This window comes from Hyperoodon ampullatus, assembly GCF_949752795.1.
Source record: "Hyperoodon ampullatus genome assembly, chromosome: 9".
In the NCBI taxonomy this organism is placed as follows: domain Eukaryota; kingdom Metazoa; phylum Chordata; class Mammalia; order Artiodactyla; family Ziphiidae; genus Hyperoodon; species Hyperoodon ampullatus.
The window spans coordinates 86,366,291-86,384,181 of record NC_136922.1 but is presented as its reverse complement, the minus strand read 5'-3'; the positions used below and the strand labels follow the sequence as shown (position 1 = coordinate 86,384,181).

General features: G+C 41.4%; 1 protein-coding gene across 3 annotated transcripts in view; it reads left to right on the top strand.

The window, feature by feature from the left end:
- UBE2H (ubiquitin conjugating enzyme E2 H) overlaps window positions 1–17,163 on the top strand; it is a gene marked incomplete at both ends in the record, with an annotated part of 115,245 nt that extends 98,082 nt beyond the window's left edge. For all 3 annotated transcript variants that reach the window (XM_079711464.1, XM_079711463.1, XM_079711465.1), the window contains 2 exons: window positions 11,792–11,920; window positions 17,039–17,163. In XM_079711464.1, coding sequence (XP_079567590.1) covers window positions 11,792–11,920; window positions 17,039–17,163 — 254 coding nt within the window. The remainder of the gene's footprint in view (window positions 1–11,791; window positions 11,921–17,038) is intronic.
- Between the last annotated feature and the right edge of the window lie 728 nt (window positions 17,164–17,891).

Genomic DNA, 17,891 nt, shown 5'->3' with positions numbered 1-17,891 from the left:
AATTAACTTTGCCCCAGGGCATGTACTGTGCAATAGATACACATATTTTTATTATAACAGCAATTCCCAGATGAAATTCAGATTTATACTCATCATAACCTGATAATAAACAATGTTTATGTTTATTCCTCCACCACCCCTCACCAACGCCACAAAAGAAAATTGATTTCTGGCAGCCCATTTGACTCCTTGTCTCTGTTCTCCTCCTGTTTTCCTTTGCCAAGTGTACATGCAGTTTGTTCATTCAGAAGCTCAAAATTGGTATAACTGTAGTTTAATCACCCAGTAATTTTAAATTTTATATTTAACCTTGAAAGAGCATATTATAGTGCTTAATTTTGTAAAGAAGCTTGTCATCAATATGAAGCTATCTATTGAGTTTGAAGTTACTATTGTTACTCTTTGTGACATTAAAAGGAAAGTAGCAGATGCCATCACAAAATTGATTCATTTTGGCTTTCTGTATGATGGCATCTTTTTTTTTTTTTACATCCCTTCGTGCTCTTCCAGACAGGAATGATAAAAGCTCTGGAAAACTTAAAATTCAGCCAAGGGGATCTGGATTTCAATTTCAAAAACAACTGTAATTTTAAAGACTGATGAAAGGAAAGTTCATTAAGCCATAGGTAGCTTGTTTTCTTTTTTCCTTTTTACTCAAATATATTTTATCCATAGTTGTGTTTTCACCCCACACTCCTGGAAGCTCCGGTACCTTCACTGCAGTACAGCTTCAGTTTCCCTCCCACCGTTCTGGGCCATGCATACTTGACCCTCGCAAATTGTGTCTCTCTCTCCGACTTTCGTTTTACTCATTTCTCGACTGACTTGGTAAATTACTTATTTGTGGATTAAGTTGTGGACAAGTAATGTAGAAGACAATTTTCATATAAAATTGGGCAGTTTATAATTTTATTCTCACCTTTAAGGTTGCTAGCCAATGGACTGGATAGTCCTCTTATTTTACTGGTGAGAAAAATCCACATTTGGGAAATTATTTCCCCTAGAGTCGTTTGGCGGGGGGCAGTCAATAACAGACAAATGAGTTTGACTACAACAAATGGAATGCTTCAGGAACTTTGGGATTAGAATTAGGAGAAACAGTGCTTCTTTTACTAGGCATTTAGAAAAATTTTAAATCGTAAATTTACTTAATAGTACTATGCTGTAACCTGATGATTTTAAGCTGCTAAATGAATTTAAGCCTTTTCATGTTGGAAATACATTGTTATTACATACCTCTTTTCAGTCAGGTAGCCTGTGAATCTTTCCAAACAATTCAGATTTTGGCTGAGGGTAACTTTATCTTAAAATAATGCTTTATGCTGCATGAGTGTTTGCTAGCTATGTTTCTAGACATTTTAGTATAGTTGCAGAGATAAGAGATACATTTATCTATCTGCATGGATGATTGAGTGGCCAGCAGCCACTGTTTGAACAGGCTTGAGAACTCAGTATTGATCCATCCATGTTGGAATCACAAACATCATCCTGCTTTTGGAACAGCTGGGTGTCATTATGAGTCTCCTAGACAGACCCAGGTAGAGCAGTTTCTTTCTAGTACTATGGAGAAAGGTCAGCTGTAGTAGATAAAGAAGAAATATGCTGAGTTTTGGATTTGATGGTTTCCACAATGCTAGCTCCATGATCCACCTCCTTTGTCTGCTTGTAGATATTTAGATTTGGTGTTGGCATGTGCCCCAAGAGTTTAATTAGCTATACATAGAAAAATGGGGCTTTCTTGGGTTGAACAACTTAGCAGAAATTCATTAAAAACACCACGTTCACATTCACTGACAGTCAGCATTAGAACCATGGAGTGGTCCAGGCTTTGTGGATCGTGGGATATGAGCCAGGCTATGGTCCTGAAAGACAGCCACAGCCATGTTTTTCTTTCTTTGGGGCTGTAGCCTCAGGGCTCCATTGTGATTTTATGGATTTGTTTTCTCTTCATTTGCTTGTGATCACTGTGTCTAGGTAAAGTCTTTCCCCATCCATGGTCACTTATCTTATAATTGCATGAAGTTATCTTGTTCTTTTCTGACATTAAAGACAAACTAAATTATTGCCTAGTAATTTAAAACTTTAATAATGAGTTTTAGTATGACTGTAAGAATACCCAACTAGCTAATTATACATTAACTGCCCTCATTTCTAGAAGGGTAATAACAAATCCTACTACCGTGTTTTAGCTTGCAATCTTTTAAGGTAAGCAGGGTCATACCAGGTTTAAACCAGGATGAATTGACCTCTAAAGAACACCTAAGTAAGGTGGGAAGTGTTTTGAGATTGACATGGTAACAAGGGGAATGTTTTTTGGTGAACAAAAGTCTGTTTTCTTCATTCTGATCTATGTAGTAGCATTCATTTCCTTCTGCAGATCTCTACGGTTTAAATACATTGTGGAGAGGGAGTTGCAATTAGGCAAATGGATGGAAGATGATTTTCTAAGACAGTGGAATGCTTTAAAACGTTCCATGTTATAAAACTACACACCTCTGGTTGGTGACCTGGTGATCTGGCACTTAGCAGGATATATCTGGTATTCCACCAAGTTTTAATTAGTACCCTATGTCTTTGACATTGCTCTTTCCCACATATAACAGGAATACCTGTTTTTAGCTTGGAATACTTAAAAAAGTGTAATGGTAGTGTAGTGAGATTAAGTATATCTCTCAGGAATATTGCAAAAATTCTTCAAGTGTTTGCTGATTCTTATTAATTCCTGCTGATTGCTCTCTCTCTTTTTTAAGAGGTGTGAGGAGAGAAGAGTTTTGTTTTTTGCATTCATGACCCTCTTCATGAGACTTTATTCTATCTTTAAAAGATCCGCATGGACTAACACGAGATCACGTGTACATCTAATGAGTTTCACACCCTTTGTATATTTTATCCACACAGAAGACCCTCTCAGTTAAGTGATTGGATACATTCTTGAATATATCATCTGGGATACTGGTTTGCTGTATGTATTATTCCATTAAAGCATGTTAGCATTCAGTGGCCAGCTGGTTCTGTGTCACAGCACCACACAAGTCTTTGTGGTGGTCTGCTTCAGCTTGCCACATGTGTGCCCTCAAACAGCTAGTAAGAGAATATTTAATCTCAAGGCCATTTCTTTTTTCAAATCTACCTGCCTATCTGAAGGCATTCCTCCTAATTGGCTTTATTGAGGTTTTCCTCTAGGGGATGTCTGTCACCTTTTAGGGCCCACTGCTTACCCAGTCTTTCATACATAACAACTGCTTGATTATATGCAATGCTGATCCTCCAAGCTGAAGAGAGGTATAGGTTTCTGGCTCCTCCTCCTTTTAGGGGGTAGAATTTCACTGTTTTTAGTATTCACGGACTACAAGCAGAAGAAAATTAAAGTAAAAGACTCAAATTCATCATTAATAGTGCAACTTCTTAAGAGCTGACAAGAGTAGAAAAGTAAAGATCTATTAATTAACCCAGAATTCTTAGATAACCTGAAGAAATCTGGAAATTTTATTTGTCCTGTTTCAGTCTTATAAACTTTGACCACATATATGTCAGTGTGTTTTTATACATATAGTTAGATACCACCCCCCAAAAAAAAGAACAAAAGAAAAAACCTTGAGCAAATGAAATGGAATTTTATGATTTTTTTTTTTTTTTTTTCCGGTACGCGGGCCTCTCACTGTTGTGGCCTCTCCCATTGCGGAGCGCAGGCTCAGCGGCCATGGCTCACGGACCCAGCCGCTCTGCGGCATGTGGGATCTTCCCGGACCGGGGCACGAACCCGTGTCCCCTGCATTGGCAGGCGGACTCTCAACCACTGTGCCACCAGGGAAGCCCCTATGATTGTTTTTATTTTGAACATGTAACTATAAATTCATGGCTTGCTTAGCAATATGATGAATTACAGTTCCTTATAAGATGAGCAAAGTCAATCAATGGGATTTTGAAAGGTCAGCTGATGATTTTCTCTAGCCAATCAAGGATAACATGGGTTTGTTTGGTTTTTTTAAATTATTGTATTTATTTATTTTTGGCTGAGTTGGGTCTTGGTTGCTGCACGCGGGCTTTCTCTAGTTGCGGTGAGCAGGGGCTACTCTTTGTTGCGGTGTGCGGGCTTCTCATTGCAGTGGCTTCTCTTGTGGAGCACGGACTCTAGGTGCGCAGGCTTCAGTAGTTGCGGCACGTGGGCTCAGTAGTTGTGGCTCACGGGCTCTAGAACACAGGCTCAATAGTTGTGGCGCACAAGCTTAGTTGCTCCGCGGCATGTGGGATCTTTCTGGTCCAGGGATCAAACCTGTGTCCCCTGCATTGGCAGGCAGATTCTCAACCCCTGTGCCACCAGGGAAGCCCCGGATAACATGGTTTTAATTCCCAGGTGATCTCAACTTATTTAGCCATCAGCTTCAACTGTAATAGCCGGAAGCCATGGAAAGAGGAGGTCGCAGAGTCATTGGTTCTGGTTCACTAGAATCTACTTCTTGTGGGTTTTTACTTATCTTTTTACCTCTCTAATTGTGAGCAGGACTTTTCCTTTCTTCCTCTCCTTTTAGCCCTGCTCCCTATTGAATTACAAAACAGTTAAATACCTTAAGGAGTCATGGCTAACTTAGTGATTCTGAGCTTTGGAAGCCAGGAGTCCTCCAGGAAGGAGAAGGTCAGTAAAATGTAAGTTTGTTTGGATAGCATGCTTCTGGAGTACGAAGTTTTGTAGGGAAAGAAAAGGAACTTGCTCTTGATGGGAAATGACCTGAGTGTTTTAAGGAAGTGTTCTCTGATTCCAAAGGTAAGAGTTTGGAGGCTGGAAGGCCATCCAGAGATGGTTGTCCTAATCCAGGTCTAGAAAGATACATTGGGCTTGACGTAGTTACATGCCAGCGGAAACAGAAGAGGAACTAGAGGCATTTCACTAGGATTAATAGTGAGTCTGGGAAATTTGACTGAGTACATGGAATAAAGGAGGAAGGCCTAACCAAGGTCCTTCCGGAGGTTTGGAGCCATCGATCTAGGTTTTAGGAGAAAGGAATAGGTTTTCAGGGAAATAATTTTAAGACCAGAAATGTAAAGGACCAATTAGAAGGATTTGCTAGTTATCAGCATAGACTTATTTCTTTAAAATTGTGAGATGATGAGCTTCCTGGAGTAAGAGTATAAAATACACTCTTTGTATTAATACAAAGACCACAGAATTCACATTGCTGAGCAAGTGGCTGATGTCTTGCCAAACAAGTTTTTCTGTATGTTTTTTATTTGTTTGGCTTTAAAAAGAAGGAACCCAGGGCCTTGGACATCTGGGGAACAAGGAGTAGGGTGAGAAAAGGGGGAAGGATAGGTGGCATTGGAGAAGGGAGGAGGGCTATGATGGCTGGTGGTACCTGGCCATGACTGTGCTGTACCATGGTGGTGTTTTCCGAGTCACAGCACTTGGGGTGTTAAATCTGAAAAACAAACAAAGATTATGCAAGTTCAAGTCTCTGAGAGGACTACCTGCTTGGTAATTGTGGTTCCTGTTAGGGCTGACCAAGTCAAGTTTTGGCATCCACAGGGTTTTAACCTGAAGATAGCAGTATGCTTTACAAAGGTTTCCATTTTAATGTTCAAAGGAAATAGAGAAAGAAGAAATAACTTACGGTCACTGGTTCACAAACAGCCAAGAATAAAACATGAGATATGTGATTCATCCCCTCCTGAGTGTCTTCTCTTTTAAGCCATGTACCCATCTTTTTGTGAGTCACCTGGAGTAGGGTGGCTTTACTTTAAGAATTGGTGCGGGGTGTCCCTGATGGCACAGTGGTTGAGAATCCGCCTGCCAATGCAGGGGACACGGGTTCGATCCCTGGTCTGGGAAGATCCCACATGCTGCGGAGCAACTAAGCCCGTGTGCCACAACTACTGAGCCTGCGTTCTAGAGCCCGCGAGCCACAACTACTGAGCCCGAGTGCCACAGCTACTGAAGCCCACGTGCCTAGAGCCCATGCTCCACAATGAGAGAAGCCACCACCATGAGAGAAGCCACCGCAATGAGAAGCCCGCGTGCTGCAACGAAGAGTAGCCCCTGCTCGCCACAACTAGAGAAAGCCCGTGCACAGCAATGAAGACCCAACACAGACAAAAAAAACAAAAAAGAATTGGTGCATTTTTGTGTGGGTGACTCATTTTAATTATTAATATGTATTCCTTGAGGGATACAGGTAGCTGAAATGTCTTCTGAGAAGATGGCATATTTGTATTAATATTTTAGTCTAGTCCTTTGATGTAGTTTGAAGCCTATTTTATAGTCATTTTTAGAAATGTGTATTTCTTCTTGTAAGGAACTACAGTATTCTCTTTTTGCAGATGAAGAAATTGAGATGTAGAGAGGAAGAGACCTGCTTTCCCACCTATAGTTTGGAGTACCTCCACCTGGAGGGAGTGATGGTGACAGCAGATAAAGGACAATGAAAGGGTCAGGGAGGGCCACTAAATTAGAGCCTCTTCAGCAGCTTAGCTGCCAAGACCTAAACATTTTCTTGAGCTAGAGAACCCACAAGCACATAGCTCTTCCCGTTTGGTCTCTGGGGATAGGAGTGTGTAGAGTAGGTAGTGCATTTCTGCACACGTATCACACACATGCAGATGCTAACCAATCCTAAATCAGAATCCCTGGGGTAGGTATGAGGCCTCAGCATGCATATTTTGAAAAAACCCTGTGGGTAATTTTAATGGACGAACAACCAGGACCTAGACTTGCCCAAGAACCATTGCTCTAGACTGAGTGGGGTAAATGCTGCTTTTGATGAGAGATAAGTATAATTTGAGTGTTTTTAAAAATTAAATATGGATATAAATCATTAGTTTATGTGCCTGAGCTGAACTATGAGTGTTGTAATATTGTTAACATTAATACTGTAAGATCAGGTTGAAGAATCAGTCCTAATGGACTGCATTTTGGTAAGTGCTGATTTAGTCCAAGGCAAAAGTAAGAGCTGTTTGCTCATGGTAAACCATACTTCTCAGGGTTCTTGGGACTTTCTTTAAAAATTAAGGCATCCAGTAATGGGGGCACCTGACTGTAATCTCTAGATTGTGTGATCCATGTCTGGTTCTCTCCCTTCCAAAAAGTGGAAGGTCAGTGTTTTTTTAAAAGACTTTGGAACTGATAGATGTTTTATATTATTAACAATTCTAGGGGGAAAAATTTTATTATGATGGATTTTCCCAAAGATGAGTATCTTTATTTCATTCTTGGTTTATGGTTTATGTCTCTTCTGCTAGAATATTTATCTTGAAAGAAGATTTTGCGCACATCTGCATGTTTGAGAGATATTTCTTTGGGGAAGAACCTCTCAATGGTAGTCATTCTGTTAGCTACTTTCAGGAATACTTTACTGCTTTAAAATGGCCATGGCAACAACATCCTGGCCTTCAAAAGCTGACAGTCTTTACCCAAAACTGGGCTGCGTACTTCTCCTTTCCTGCTCTTCTGTTTTAGAGGTGTGACTCAGCACATCTGTAAAATGGATCAAAAGTATGTTGATGTAGGAAGACAGTAGACACAGGAAGGAAAAACCAATAATTGAGGGTTCTTTTTTTTAAAAAATTGAGGGTTCTTTTATTTGTTTGGAACAAATACATAGGCAAAGCCACTTATTGGTAGCTTGAAAAACTTAAAAGTAGTGGTGAGGGGTATAAAATCTTTTCCTGGAACACATGAAACACCTAGTTATGAGACATGTTGTCTGCAATATTTCTCAAGTCCTGAAGTGCTTCTGAACTTAAAGTAAAACCTGCAGTTTATTTTTTTTTCAAGTTTTTTGTTGTTTGATAGGAACATTCAACTGTTATTCTTTTGGGGGTAGCACCAATAATGCTGATGTGGCAGGAGAGGCCCCCAGTTTGCTATGTGTGCATATCTGTGCATGGCCATGGGCTACTTCCTGTGGTTGAGCTACTTGAAGCACACTGCCTCTGAAATACCCGACAGTTCATCCAAGAAACTCCTGAACATTCTCTGCTTAGAGACCATCCTGTTGGCCTTGAACACGTGAGAAAGAAAACTTTTGGGGAGGAGGGTGGCCATCTCTGAGGGTGTACAGTGTTTTTTTGGGTTTTTGGGGTTTTTTTTTGCGGTACGCGGGCCTCTCACTGTTATGGCCTCTCCCGTTGCGGAGCACAGGCTCCGGACGCGCAGGCTCAGCGGCCATGGCTCACGGGCCCAGCCGCTCCGCGGCATGTGGGATCTTCCCGGCCCGGGGCACGAACCCACATCCCCTGCATCGGCAGGCGGACTTTCAACCACTGCACCACGAGGGAAGCCCAGGGTGTACAGTTTTGATGCAGAGATGTGGGGAGCTTTTGCCATCATGGTTGAGACAGTGTTCCTTTTATCCACTAACAGAAGCAGCGTAGTGCATAAGCCCAGGTTTGAAACCCAGCCCCTTGGACAAGTTACCTAACCTCTCTGTGCCTCATTTTCCCCATATGCAAAATAGAGATAGTAATGGTACCTACCTCATTGGCTGTAGTGAAATTAAGAGTGTATATGTAAAGTGTTTACAGGGCCTGGCTTGTAGTAAGGGCTGTGTAAGTGTAAACTCTTGCTGCCAGTACTATTACTGTTACTATTATTAGTGTTACTGTAACTCTGCTTTGGGATCATGTTCAATTTGTAAAACTTGAGGTTCACACCCCTTGTTTTTTCTTCTTAATTTGCTTACCTTTTAGCATTTTCTACCATTGCTTTGATAAACCACCCACTTAAGGATAAAGAGAGGAAAATTTTTTTTCAGACTTTCCATGTTTTATTAAATGTTTCAAACATATGCAAAAGTAGAAAGAACACATTTATATGCAAATGCTATTTTTAAAGGTAAAAAAAGTAAAGTGTCGGGCTTCCCTGGTGGCGCAGTGTTTGAGAGTCCGCCTGCCGATGCAGGGGACACGGGTTCGTGCCCTGGTCTGGGAAGATCCCACATGCCGCAGAGAGGCTGGGCCCGTGAGCCATGGCCGCTGAGCCTGCACATCCGGAGCCTGTGCTCTGCAACGGGAGAGGCCACAACAGTGAGAGGCCCGCATACCGCAAAAAAAGAAAAAAAGTAAAGTGTCATTTGAATTGTGAAAAGTAGAAATTACAAGCCTTTTGCTTTGACATAACTTTTTTAAAAATTTTATTTACTTTTAATTTATTTATTATTATTATTATTATTATTATTATTTTGGCTGTGTCAGGTCTTAGCTGGGGCACACAGGATCTTCGTTGAGGCCTGTGAGATCCTTCGTTATAGTGCATGGTCTCTTCGTTGTGGCACTCGAGCTTCTCTCTAGTTGTGGCCTGCGGGTTTTCTCTCTCTAGTTGTGGCGTGTGGGCTCCAGAGCTCATGGACTCTGTAGTTTGCAGCACACGGGCTCTCTCGTTGAGGCATGCAAGCTCGATAGTTGCAGTGCACAGGCTTAGTTGCCCCATGGCATGTGGGATCTTAGTTCCCTGACCAGGGATTGAACCTGTGTCCCCTGCATTGGAAGGCAGATTCTTTACCACTGGACCACCAGGGAAGTCCAACATAACTTTTAAAATATTCTTATGCATAACTTTAAAAATATTTTTATGCATCATACTGTGTACATCATTGTAATTCTAGAGAGCATAATATTTTACAGACTTTCTCTATTCAGCATTAGAACATAAGCATTTTTCTCTGTCCCTTAGCCTTTACAAATAGTTTCAATGATTTTGTACCATGAATAGTTGTTGGTTTGTTAAATATGTTGCCTCCTTTAAAATATATATATGTAAAACAGCAGTGAAAATCCTGCCACAGATGGTTGGGGTTATGTTGGAAGATCATTTTTGTTTTGCTTTTTTGATTAAGGATCTCTGCATTTGTTTCCTGGTACATGGGAATTTTACTTTAATGTGGTTCTTTGGAAAGTTAGCCTTATCAGTAATACCAAGTCCCTAACTTGGGGTTGAAGGTAAACCTGCTCTGTGTCAGTATCTGGTGCATGAGAATAGGACTGTGCTGGCTGTCATGAAGTACAGCCAGCACAGTCCATATATCACTCTGTAGACCTGAGTGGTCCAATATGGGATCTACTAGCCACATGTAGTTATTTAAATTTAAATTAATTAGAATTAAAAATGAAAGATTCAGTCCTCACAGTCAAACCAGCTATATTTCACGTGTTCAGTAGCCACATGTAGCCACATGGCTACCATATTGGTAGCAGATACAGATCATTATCATCATTGCAGAAAGTTCTATTGAATAGTGCAGCTCTAGGTTTTTTTTGACTGCTCAGTTTTTTAACCTTATAGTGACAATGATGATCTGCTTCTCGTAGGATTTTCTAGAGCAGAGGTCAGCAAACGTTGGCTGCCTGATTTTGTATATAGTTTTATTGGAACACAGCCAAGCCACACCCATTTGTTTATCTATTATCTATGGCTGCTTTTGTGCTAGTGGCAGGGCTGAGTGTTGAGTAGCTGTGACAGACCAAATGTGGCCCACCAAGCCTAAATTAGTATTTACTCTGGCCCTTTACAAAAAAGTTTGCTGACCCCTTTTATCTAGACCAGGGTTTCTCAACCTCAGCACTATTGACGTTTTGGTCCCAGATAATTATTTGTTGTGAAGGGCTATCCTGTGCATTGTATTGTAGGATGTTTAGCAGCATCCCTGGCCTCTGTCCACTAGATGCTAGTGCCACCCCTACACCTTCCCCCATCCGGTTGTGACAACTAAAAATTTCTCTACACATTGCCAAGTGGCCGCTGGGGAGCAACATCACCCCTGGCTGAGAATCATTCATCTAAAGTGACATGGCTTGACAAAACATTCACTTACAATACTGCATGAGAGTGCTCACTCTAAAACAAAATCCATTAAAAAAGCAGAATAAATTGAAGAGTAGTTTCTATGCTACTATACTTTAGCATTCCCTCTTGAAACAGAAATGTTTTTTATAAAACATGATGAGTAACTAGAGTGGGCAGAGAGATGGAAGCACTAAGGTTCCACAGTTCACTGTCTGCTAACTGAGCAGCAAATAGAATGGAAGTTAGAGCATCTCCGAAGTTATGTGGATGTGTGGTTTATTTTACAGGTTTTCAAGCCCTACTTCCTTTATAAAACACTAGGTAACTGCAGGGTTTTTGTTGTTTTTGCTGTGTATGTAGATGTACACCCAGCACCTTGTGCTGAATCTAGTAAGGGAGTTGTTAATGTTTATTAAAATGATTATTAATAAAAGCAGTAAATTGGTACTTATCTGTCTTATGATTGTTTATGATTTTAAGTGGTTCATACAGGTTCCTACCCTCATTACCTAGAATAATTGAAAAACTGGTTATATTTACCTCCATTAGAAGTTAGGAGAATTGAATTAAATGTCAAGGCCTATATAATTGTATTCAGTTCTTTTAAGATCTGGTGCTTGAATACTTTCAGAGTGGGGATTTTCAAAGCTGTAGAAAATGGCAATGTTAAGAAATTAACTGCTCGCTTTGTAAGAATGTAGAGTGCTGTACAGTATTGGGGTACAAGTTTTAATAAACCATGTAGTATTTCTAAAATCTCAGTTTACAGAGTGGAGTGAATTCGAATTGGGACAGTTGCCTTTCAAAGAGAATACCAAGTGTACCTTTACCTGGTTCTTCAAATTAAAATTAAATTTAAAATTTGGTATTGAAAGGAATATATAATATAAGTCACATGTAATGGACCACTGTTTTATGAAAAAATATCAGTGTAGTTAAATATGTTGACTACTGAATTCAAGTGAATTTTAGGTGAACTTGCTTGCTCCGTGCATGATGTATTTCTTGCTTGTTTTTCAGATCTTACCAATATATTTGAGTCCTTCCTGCCCCAGTTGTTGGCCTATCCCAACCCCATAGATCCTCTCAATGGTGACGCTGCAGCTATGTACCTCCATCGACCAGAAGAATACAAGCAGAAAATTAAAGGTAAGGCAAATAGCTTAGCCTGGAGACAGAAGAACTTAAGTCTGTTAGGTTTTGATCAATAAAAGCCCTTCTTAGTTACTCGTAATTTTTCTCAGGGCTAAAAAGAGACAGCTGTGGGCCGGAGCAGAGCTCACTAGCCTCTGTAGGTTCAAGGGTCAGAGACACCTTTAGAAAGCTGGAGGTTTCAGCAAGAAGAGAGAGCAAAAAAGGAAAAATGAGGAAGTGGGTGACTTATTAGTTGGGTGGTAAGTAGACATAACCCTGCCAGAAATCCCTGTGACCCCCTATATGAAAGAACCTTTGCTTTCATTTGCTTCCTCTTGTCTTAGAAAATTAGAAAATTGGACTGGAGAGTAAAGTATTAATTGAAAGGCATAGTCTCACATTGTTTTATAAATGGAATCATCCTGGCCCTTCAGGACAGCAATTAACTTTGGGAGTTGGGAAATAATTACCAAATTCATCTTTAGATTTTGTTTTATTATATCATTTTACCTGTTGGATAAAAATTACCCAACTGGCTTCTTTTCTTGGTCCCGTACTGATTTGCTTACATTTTGGGAAGTTTACATCTAAGGCACATTTCTACTGCAGATACCTGGCCCCAGTGCCCTGGTGCTACGGATTTTTCTATTAAAACCTAAAATGTGCTATTAAAGTTTAGAAATGTGCAGGGCTTCCATGGTGGCGCAGTGGTTGAGAGTCCGCCTGCCAATGCAGGGGACACAGGTTCGTGCCCTGGTCCAGGAAGATCCCACATGCCGCGGAGCAGCTGCGCCCGTGAGCCATGGCCGCTGAGCCTGCGCGTCTGGAGCCTGTGCTCCGCAACGGGAGAGGCCACAACAGTGAGAGGCCCGCGTACCGCAAAAAAAAAAAAAAAAGTTTAGAAATGTGCAAATGGTAGTAGCACTAGTTAGCTCATCCTTTAAGATTTAGGATCCTGTTTTCCCATTCTCAGTTTACAGGCTAATGGGACACGAATTTCATTAAAATGAAAATGTGGTTGTGAAAGAACAGCTAAAGCTACACACAGGATTACCAGCGTTCACCACGTTGTCCTTTTACCTCTGTGTATGTTTGAGAACTTTCATAGTGAAAAGTCTAGATACATAAAGTTCCACCAGAAAGGAGAGGAATTCAAAGTCCATGAAAATAGGCCTACTCTTCTTAACAAATGGCAGGCATTGGTATTTACCCAGTTTTTAGCTTGACTCGTTCATCTGCATAGCAGCTCAGAACATGAGCTTCTGCAAAGTGTATAGCCCCTCTGAGTACATTTGCAGGAGATGACAGTAGAAATAATTTATGAGAGCCCAGAATTCATAGGTCTTCACTCTTAAATATGAAAATATGAGACAGGATGGGAGCATCTGGGCCTATTTGTTGAACAGTAGTTTTTCCTTTTCTTCGTCTTCTCATTCTTCCCTGGTCTCTTAGGATATTGTTTGGTACTTTTTGTTGAGATAAAGTAAAAATAAATCTACTCTAATTAACTTACTTAGGTCTCAGGTGCTTTGCAAATTAATATCTAATTTATGTAACCAGAATACTGACATAGCCAAAGAAACATAATTCAAGAAAACATGTATTTCATTTTTAACCAGATACAATTCTGTTATGAGACTGTCTTACTTTGACATAAGAATCACTTAACAGTGTCTGCAACCCACAGATATCTCTGTGCAGAGCATATTTCTATAGTTCTTGTATTCATTATGCCTCTATTTAACACTATTCCTGTTTTAGTACATATCTGTTATAGTCCCAGTTACAAAAGGAACCTAACCTACGTTTTTATCTTTGAACAGCAAGCTCTAGCTTAGGGGGCTCTAGATTTCTGAAACATTAGTGTTGGCTATCACTTCCTTAGTAATCTGAGAAGATCATGACTATCAGACCTGAGCTCACCCCAGCTTCCTACCTTTATATATATCCGCCCCCACCCCCGCCAATCTTTTCTTTGTTTCTTCCTACAGGAAATAAGGGATCTTATTTCTCAGACCCAGTCCCCCCACCAACATGATCTTGTTCTCCATTTATCCCCTTCCCCCTAGCACTGTTGGTCTTACTTCTCCTCCTGGTTACCCACCACCCCCATACTCAAAGGTATCCCCATGTCAGAAGCCTTTATCTGTTTCTGTGGACTCCTTTAGGAGTCCTGCTGTGTTTCCCCTCCTCGCTCCTCTTTTTTGTGTGTGTGGCTGCATTGGGTCTTCACTGCTGCCTGCAGGCTTTCTCTAGTTGCGGCGAGCAGGGGCTTCTCTTGTTGCGGAGCACGGACTCAAGGCGTGCGGGCTCAGTAGTTGTGGCTCACGGGCTCTAGAGCACAGGCTCAGTAGTTGTGGCACAGGGGCTTAGTTGCTCCGCAGCATGTGGGATCTTCCCGGACCAGGGCTCTAACCCGTGTCCCCTGCATTGGCAGGAGGATTCTTAACCACTGCACCACCAGGGAAGTCCTCCTCTCTTCTTAATCATTTGGATTTTTCTCATGACCCACTTTCCTCTCTGCAGCTTTGGTATTTTACCCCTTACCTTTTTGAAAACTCTTCTCACTCCGTTCCTAAACGTGATCATTCTCATAAGATTTGGGTCCTTCGGCCCCTCTCTCCCTCCCCCACCCGTTAGGGAGCTAATTCACCCCTTACCGCTTTAATCCCCTCCAGGTAGACAGTTTCCACGCCTGACATCAGAGGTCAGTGTATGTAACCTTTCTTACCGTGAACATGATTCATATTTAGTTGGTGCTATTTTATCTTGTAACTGTTGGACTGTCTGGGCTTCCCTGGTGGCGCAGTGGTTGAGAGTCCACCTGCCAATGCAGGGGACACGGGTTTGTGCCCCAGTCCAGGAAGATCCCACATGCCGCGGAGCGGCTGGGCCTGTGAGCCATGGCCGCTGAGCCTGCGCGTCCGGAGCCTGTGCTCCGCAACGGGAGAGGCCACAACAGTGAGAGGCCCGCGTACCGCAAAAAAAAAAAAAGAAAAATAGAAAAGAAATATTGGACTATCTGTAGGATGGAGCACCGTTGGAGCTGTCTAAAGATATGTCACTTCTCAAAAACCTTCCCTGAGTGGCATCTTAGCCTGCCATTCAGGGCTCTCTGTTACTGTGTGTGATCTACATCTTTGCCTTTACTCCTCTAAATGTATCAGTATGTAACACACAAATTGGATGAATTTCAGATACCCAACTGTATCCGCTTCCTTAGTTCTTCAGGGAGAGTTTTCAACCATACAGAAAAACAGAGTGACTTAACTACATACCCACGATCCAACTATAGCAAAACCTGTACATTTTGCCTTACCTGCTTCAGATTTTTTAAAAGAAAGAAAACAAATGTAGTTCTCTCTTAATGTGTTTTAATATCCCAGCCACTTCCTTCTCCCCTGTGCTTTGGCGAGGCTGTCTATGCCTTTCCCCTGGAGTGGCGTCTCCTATGCTGCAGCTGCCAGAGCTGCTTCAAGGGTCAGTGCAGATACTGCCTTCCTGGCTCTCAGGGGCCACAGTCCCTTCTTCCTGCTTCCCATTGATGGCACTTAACCCCCTAACTGCTTTTATCTTTGTCTGTGTTTCCTGCTCATTAGTGACCTTGCTCTTCATTTTTCTATCTCCTGAAAGGCCTTGTCCCAGTAAGTACTTAATACACATTGGTCTCCTTGAATATACTGAAGAAGGCTGATAGTGTCGACTTACAGTGTCCAAGAGCAGTGCCAAAGTGCAGCAACTTCTTTCTACAAAGGAAGAAACAAAGTAGCCAACCCAATAGAGAATAAAAATACAATTTCTAAGACTTTAGTAAACATTTCTCTCACTCTCAAAAAAATGAATGCAAGTTCCTACCTAGCCAGGGGCTTTTGAAATCTCATTATCTCAGCATAAAATTTTGCTCTAATGAATCTGTAGGGGTGTAAGTCAGAAGCCTGCAAACTTTTTCTGTAAAGGCCCAGATTTGGCCACATGGTCTCTGTCACATACTCATTCTTTCTTTCTTTCTTCCTTTTTAACAGCCCTTTGAAAATATAGAAAATAATCTTAGCTGGCCCTGCACTTCATCATTCAGACTTGGCCCATATACCTTCTCTTCTAGTCCCTGCAACTCCATAGGAGGAAAAACAAAGCATACGGACGTGAGGATGTGTTTTTCTGGATAGGATTCTGTCCTGTCTTTTCATATTGTGTGTAGGCTACTTACTGGAAAAACCATCTGCACCTAGAGTTTTAGGAAAACATTTAATTGTGTATTCAGCTGTTCTTAACATTTTTTTCAGCTAGCAGATACAGCCTAGGCTATAGCATCATGAATCTTCAGGTAAATAAATTAATAGGTGGTAAAGTCACTCAGGCCAGCTGTGTCCCCAGGTAGCAGCTCATTCCTGAGCAGACTGAGAGACTGTCTTCACCAGCTGCTTCAAAAACCTGACAGGCAGGATCTGTTTAGACCAAAATCTATTTCTAAAATAATAGATTTGGGCTGACTGTAATTATATAACTGCAAATCTAAAAATGATGGGGGATCTCCTTATAAATTCTATGGAATCATAACTAGTCCTGTTCTACCTGGGGGGGGGGTGAATAGTTTTATTAATAACATAGAAAGTAAAAGAAAATGTGAGGTTTACATTTCCCCAGTCCATCAAGTTTGGAGGAGTGCAGCCATATCAGTAGGCATCAAGGAGAGAGCGAGAGTGCCCTGGCTGGAAAACTGGGGCCTGGTTAACCCCAGACACCGTCCTGGACGTATGCCGACCTTCCTGAGCCTTTCAGGCGAGGCCCAGGGTGGTCGGCTGTCTTGTACACATCCATGTGGGAGGTAATGGCCCAAAGAAGATCTAGCATGGCGGTGCAGTGTATCTGTTCCCCTGAAAATCAAGTGTTCAGATTTGCCTCTCTTACTAAGGGGGCGAAATGCATAAACTGCAAAGACACCTCCCTGTACAATTTTCCCCTTAGCTTTAGTGACTGTAATAACTGTCATCTTTGTCATTGTCTGTTCCCTACTGCCCATACCGAATAGGGAAAGCTTGAACCTCCCTGGGACTTGCCAGCTTTGGGGTCGCTGAAGCACATGCCTGCCTGCTGACTCTCCTTGTGTTTTCTTTATCCCAACCCCCTGTGCAGAGTACATCCAGAAATATGCAACAGAGGAGGCACTGAAAGAGCAGGAAGAAGGCACCGGAGACAGCTCATCGGAGAGTTCTATGTCTGACTTTTCGGAAGATGAGGCCCAGGATATGGAGTTGTAGTAGAAAAAGCACCTGCTTTTCAGAAAGACTATTATTTCCTAACCATGAGAAGCAGACTATAATATTCATATTTAAACAAAGCAATTTTTTTTATTACTAAACAAGGTTTTTATGAATAATAGCATTGATATATATATATTATATATCACCCTTTAGATCTTGATTTCTTGGTCATTTCTCAACCTGAGGTGCATAGCATATTCCCACATTCCATTTTGGTAGCAATATGCGGTCCGAATGCATGCATTCATAAGTCCATTTAGCCAAGTCAGCCTGTGTGCTACTGAACTGTCAAAAGAAACAGCCGCTCTGATAGATAGACATGAGTAAAAATAACAGGAAAAAGTTGCTTCTTTTATTGATGGTTCCAAAGAAACAAACCAAACCAATCAGCTCTTGGATGTGAAGATAGAATAGTGCTTTTTCAAACTGGAAAGGAAAAAATTGGGGAGGAAAAGCCCTGCTTGGGAGCATTTAGAGCCAGCCATGTCAGAATCAGAGCTGCTTCTTCCTGTGCATCCTAGGTGGCCCCATTTCTGTGGAGTAACAGTATAAAACAGGGAGCTAATTGGAGTATTGAAACTTAAAACAATTTTTTTGACTTGGATTTTAAGTACATTTTTATATGTAGATTCCTTCCCTTCTCGCTACCAGGCCCTGCAGCCACAAGTGTTTTGCTTTGGAGAACCTTTTGGAAATGTTTTCTGAATCTGATTCTTTTTCTTGGG